We start from the raw sequence: 6,000 nt of genomic DNA on the forward strand, positions 1-6,000 counted from the left end.
ATATTTTGCAGAAAATGGTCTACCATGACTGAGCTAAACACTCACTGGTTGTTTACATGTCAGAGATGAATACAGAGGTGTGTAGTAAAAGGTCAGGTTTTCATTACAAAGATAGGTTGGTTTTCTAGACAAAGAATGTGGGAAAGTGGGAAGCAGTCATCTTAGATGTTTTGCATAGACCATGGACTAGAACAAAGCCGCATGACTGTTAAACACTGGCTTTGTGTTCTTCCACCCTCAAAGGAAAACATTAATACAAAGGTGAGATGTTTGATTCTGTTGTTGTACAACAAGACAGCTGAGATGCTATAGTGAAATTTAAAGGCTGGTTTCAGATCAACAGAATAACTGTAGGCTAGGTTAAGGTATGTATTTGAAGGGTGACTCTCATGGAAGGCAGTCACTCCCAGCAATAAGAGGGGTTACATCCAGGCTGGGTAAATGGTCAAAGTATTTTCTTTCATTTTAACATTTGTATGACATACCATTATCAGCAAAAAACTGAAAAGGTATTTCCACTGTGAGACAAAAAAGTAGCCTCACAAAAAATTGGTTTCTAAAGACAACAAACAGAATTTGGGATTCACCATGCTATTGTCTTGAAGGGACCCACAGGAAGTGCTCCTTGTTGACTCTAAGAGGAGGCTGCTCTGCCCTGTTAGTTTCCAGGTGGTAAATGGCACTAAATGGAGTGCTGGAAACCTCCAGACAACACAATTCATAATGCTTCCTCAGGCCATGGGTCTGAGCACTCTTGAGTCAAGAGTCAAGACACTATCAGGGATTCCTTGAGTCTCATTTCTGCCCAGTTCTTCTTTCACTTCAGCTGTCTGCTGTATGTTGTTGGTGCTCCTGTGGTAATCCATTAACCACCTGTGGATGGTCACCATAATGGGATAATGGTGGATATGGGAAGTCATTGGTAGTAGGCCTATTGATTATGCATCTTATAATTTGCCATGCTAGACCTGACACAGTCTACTTGGGTTTATCACATGAGGTATATAATTTGAGGTGATGAATGACCATAGTGAAGGTGTCGCAGCAATACATTAGCAAACGCTACACCACTAAACTAATAAACATCACAAGGATTGCTGGCACAATTTCAGCATTATCACAACTTGACTAGTCTTCTGTGACAGGATGGGAGCTTTCTGGCAAAAAGTGCCCACGATTTGAAACAACAGACCTTTAAAAGAAATCCATTCTAAGTGCCAGAATCTTTCAAAATCATTCTTTGTAGATGTGTCCATTATTGCTGATACAATACAAACTTGCATGGTCTGCTTTTCAGAAGAGAGGGAAGTTGCATTGATGTCTCATGGTCAATGAGCGGGAACCAGGCATTTGCTTTGCATAAACACCTCAGCAACTTAATTTATTTCTGTTGGCACTCGCTGGGCTTATGTTCTTTGTTCACCCTGAAATCTTTAAACTGATGCTTCCTAAAGTGATAGTTATGTATCTGTGTAAGGGAACACTACTGCACTTATCAAACAGATTCATAGGCTAATCACCCATCAGTGAAACACCTTATCACGATCTAGCACACAAAAAAGATTTAATCTAAAAGAAAGCTGTTACAATAAGAAAGTGCGGTGGAGGCAGTTGGAATGACATATTGAGTCTGTGTTTATGTTAGCCTTCTCAGTGAGTGCCGTTTCAGAGTGGAAGTCTTCTGGGGCTTAGGCCAACACTCATGAATTATGCATGATGTTGTGGCACTGCAACCCAGCAACATGGTCCACATCTCCTTAAAGTTACATTGTCTCTGTGAGCCACCCGACTGACACTGTGCAGTTTTGTTTGTTTAAGGGTACAGAGACTTTAACATTTCATCCGTGTGGAGTGATACATCAGATTTATCAAATATACAGTATTGGATCATTCTCCATCTCTGATACACTGTAACAGCAGTGAAAGCAGTTATCAAAAAACCTTAAACTTTGATTTAACTGTGAAAAAAGAAATGAGAAAGTATTAAAAACCTTTGACATATTTTTGGAAAAACAAGATGGATATGATATCGTATAACCAATTTAAATAGCTAATGTCATTGAGAATTTCATCAGGAAAAGAAGTGAAGATCTCAGGCTATTCTGTTTGGGTTATGGCATTATACACTTGTCTATAATCATATCCAGAGGTTTTCTAAATCAAGAAGGAAAATGTGTATTATAGTCTGTATTTTAAAAAAGTACGTGACCTTTGCATTTGTGGAGAGATTTAAGTAATTATGTGTGTGTGTGTGTGTGTGTGTGTGTGTGTGTGTGTGTGTGTGTGTGTGTGTGTGTATGTGTGTGTGTGAGTATGTGCATCTGTGTGCCTGCATGTGTGCATGCATGCGTGTGTGTATATATGTTTATATAACTCTGTGGGGACCAGATATCCCCACAAGCTAACAAAACAAAACAAAAGTTTGGAGATTCATTGGAGAGACTAAAAGAACCAAAAGATTTTCTTTTGGTTACTGAGGTCAGGTTAAGGTTAGTTGTAGGTGTGGCATTTATGAGCTCTAGTAATCATTATGCCAATGGAAGGTACCTATAAGGGTAGTAAAACAAGACTGTGTGTGTGTGTGTGTGTGTGTGTGTGTGTGTGTATGTGTGAGAGAGAGAGAGAGAGAGAGAGAGAGAGAGAGAGAGAGAGAGACACACACAGAGAGAGAGAGAGAGAGAGAGAGAGAGAGAGAGAGAGGGGGGGGAGAAAGAGGAAAGGTGTGTATGTGGGGGGAGGGGGGGGGGCTAATGTACAAATAGCATTACAGTAATGCAAATTAGAAATACCTGAAAATATAAGACTCTTTTCTATGTTTCAGCAGCAGTTTGGGAGAAATAGGAATTTGTTAATAAAACCCACTGTTCAAAAGCACAAAGGGTGTAGTGGACACAGGAAAAAAGGGTTCTGATGTCAGAAACTGAAGTGTATATAACAGTGCTAAAATATTTTTTTGCTTAAATATTTGACAGAGGACTCTCTCTCTCTCTCTGTGTGTGTGTGTGTGTGTGTGTGTGTGTGTGTGTGAAGTGCGCTCCCTTTTTGAGAAAAAGTGTAAGGTGGAACCTTTTTAAAATGTATACGCTTCTGAGCTAAAATTCCACATCATAATTCAGCGTCAGATAGCAATTTTCATCTAATTTTGCTTTTGTTATTAAAAACATAATTTTTGGATCTGTGTAGCTCGCCAGAAAACTCTCCAGAAAATCTGCATATGATTAATATGACGATCTATGCTGCGTAGAGTTGGTAAAGTCATGTCTGGGTACTTTTTGAGCGATGTTCCACGTGGTTTTAATTGGTAATCAAATTATCCAAAGATTCATACTTCACTGTATATCTTGTAAAGTTAATATTCATAGTAAAATATGCTATATTGGGTTAATATATACGCTCAGCGAAAATTTAACAAATACACAGACACACAAACGATTTCAGATTTTACAACTGCACGTTTTATGGAATCCCAAACCTTTCACCCGAGTTGCGGTGGAATTTCGAATCACCAACTAAGTGGCCCGAATATGCAAACAAGTGAATAACAAAGGACAATTACTGAAAGTAACACCGACAGTACCTATACCTGAATATGCACTGCTACTTTAAAACTGTCTAGTTGAAACTGTAATACAAAATGATCTGCTTTCTGTGCGTTTGTGAAAAAATGTGCCAACCCAGAAAGAGAAACAGGTCTTACTGTGGTGTTCTTTCAGAAAGAACTTTCACCAAAAACAAGTCTGTCGTGACTGCGAATCTATACGGATGAAAACTCACCTCCGTCCGGGACTGTAGGCGTTTGTTCATCTCATAGATTCGGTACTCAGGTTGCACCATATACGGCGAATGTCTCCGGTAGAACGGTCCGAACGGGGACGAGTAGAACGGGTCGTGGGGAGGGTTGGACATGTTGATTCCTTGCCGCGTTTACAGGATGTACAGTAAGAATTCACCATCCATGCAGCGCACATGGAAGGCTTCCAAACACTGCAAGTGAGATCGCCACGCGCACTCTCTCCCGCTCCCTGCACGTTGTACCGAATAGCTGCGAGCGTCCGGGGGAGGCGGGAGAGGCGAGGAGAGGGAGAAGGGAGGAGGCGCGCGCTCTCATTGGATAGCTGCAGGTTGCACGGGAACATTGTTGAAGGCAAGCTAGATAAGCATACCCAGCGTTAGAATGCTTTAAACGTATACGACTTGGATGCTCTTAATAGTGTTCAAGTAAAATAACTTTGGTAAAAACTAAAGACAACTTAATAACTCTGCCTCAGCAGATATGTCAGTGGATGGATACCTGAGGCGAATCAAAGCTGCCTTGCCTTGAAATCATCATCACTCTTCATCAAACACACATGCGTGTCTGTTATCAATGTGTGATGCTTGCTACATCCCATAGGTTTCAAGGAAAAATTAAAAATAGCTCTCTATTGTATTGCATGGGGTTACTGAAGCCAATAGTTCAGGAGCAACATTGTGCATCCATAAACGCCGTGCCACTGCCCGGCCCCTATAAAGTAACACAGGCCTGTGTAGGTACCTCTTGGTTCCTTTTCAGACGATTTGCATATGGAAAGTTAAGTAGTATGAAACCTAATAAACATGGAAATCACTACTGAGGAACAAACTTAAGTACGGGTTTCTGTCATGGTGGTGAGAACCTGGAAGTGTGATAGATTAGCAGCGAAGTTAGAGACCAGTGACCCGGGCCGTATCTTTGCTGTCGAATGCCTCGTGGCGTCGTGAGCCTCAGCCAGTCGCGAGCGTGTTCAGAGCGCTACTCCCACCCCCCGAGCGCTTTTGGAAACTGTCCTGGGCTAAAGGTGAGTGTGTCGATGGCTCATCCATCTCTAGGGGTTTTAACGGTCGTTTTCGCGTCCGTACTGAGCCCACGTCGAACCCTTTCGCGCAACTTCAGCATTTTAATTAAGCGTGATGAGATTTGTGTTTTGTTGGATATCAGAGATGAAAGGTTTAACCAACTCAGATAAATGAAAGTTCGACTGCAAATGCCTCAGGCAAAGAAATAGGTAATTATGAAAGTTAGTGAAGGAAAAAAATCTATTAATAAATCCTTAATTAAAAATTACATTATTTAATATCTCAAGACCTTTCCAATTGGCATTTCCAGAAGGGCCGGCATGTTTGCCAAAAGCGAGTTTCGGTGGTCTGTGACCATGTGTGCATTTTGTTCGGAAATGATCACTACACGAGTGGCTCAGCTGGGAAAAAAATCTCACTATGTGACTTTTCTACAACTGAGACCGAGTGGTTACTAGTAAGGAGAAAGGGAGCGAGAGTCTGGGTCTAGCCTGGGTTTTAATTGGGATTGTTTGTGCGTGCGTGTGTGTGCGCGCGCGGGGGAGATAGGCATACTGAGGTGCGAGAGGGGAAAATCGAAATGGGTCAGGACACATATAGACACTTCTCTGCCAGGCTCCCCGCTGTTACTATGGTAACCTACTATGGTGCGCAGTGCATGGCGGCTCCACGGCAGGTTTGAACCCAAACACGCGTGTGCACACACATGCACAATCGCACACATTTGCATAGACATTTGTCCTCAGGAATCTTAGTTTATTCAGAGACATAATGCATTATTTTGGAAATCACATCTGTTTAAGTTTACCCCCCATGATAATAGTTCTGTATCAATTATATTGTATCAGGCTGCCCTAGCTTTGTTTCTGTAATGCATCTGAAGTTTCTTTTAGCCTAGGTTCTTATGCACTGGAGGGACTGTATATTTGCTATCTTCATCTTTAGTGGAAATAATTTTTGTTATCCTCCATATCAGTACAATGGACAGAGAAGGCCATTTTACAATTTCTGACATAATTAACTGATTAATTCAATTTCTGCTTAATTAGGAATCATTTGTTTACAAACAAAGGTCTTCTTGCAGGTCTACATCGCAAACTACTCAGTGAATTTCAAAGCCTTCAACATGTACTGGTGACCAGTGCAATCACCCAGTACCCACTGGAAACCAGTGTAATGACCCAA

The 6,000-nt window shown here is 41.3% G+C and overlaps 1 protein-coding gene across 3 annotated transcripts in view; it reads right to left on the minus strand.

Annotated features, from left to right (window-relative positions):
- Window positions 1-4,041, minus strand: part of ldb2a (LIM domain binding 2a) — a 42,674-nt gene extending 38,633 nt beyond the window's left edge. For all 3 annotated transcript variants that reach the window (XM_026999409.3, XM_026999410.3, XM_026999408.3), the window contains exon 1: window positions 3,775-4,041. In XM_026999409.3, the coding sequence (XP_026855210.1) occupies window positions 3,775-3,906 (132 nt within the window). In that variant the 5' untranslated portion in view covers window positions 3,907-4,041. The remainder of the gene's footprint in view (window positions 1-3,774) is intronic.
- Window positions 4,042-6,000: the final 1,959 nt, after the last annotated feature.

The sequence above is a fragment of the Electrophorus electricus genome, chromosome 16 (assembly GCF_041902795.1).
Source record: "Electrophorus electricus isolate QZ-2024a chromosome 16, ASM4190279v1, whole genome shotgun sequence".
NCBI classification, from domain to species: domain Eukaryota; kingdom Metazoa; phylum Chordata; class Actinopteri; order Gymnotiformes; family Gymnotidae; genus Electrophorus; species Electrophorus electricus.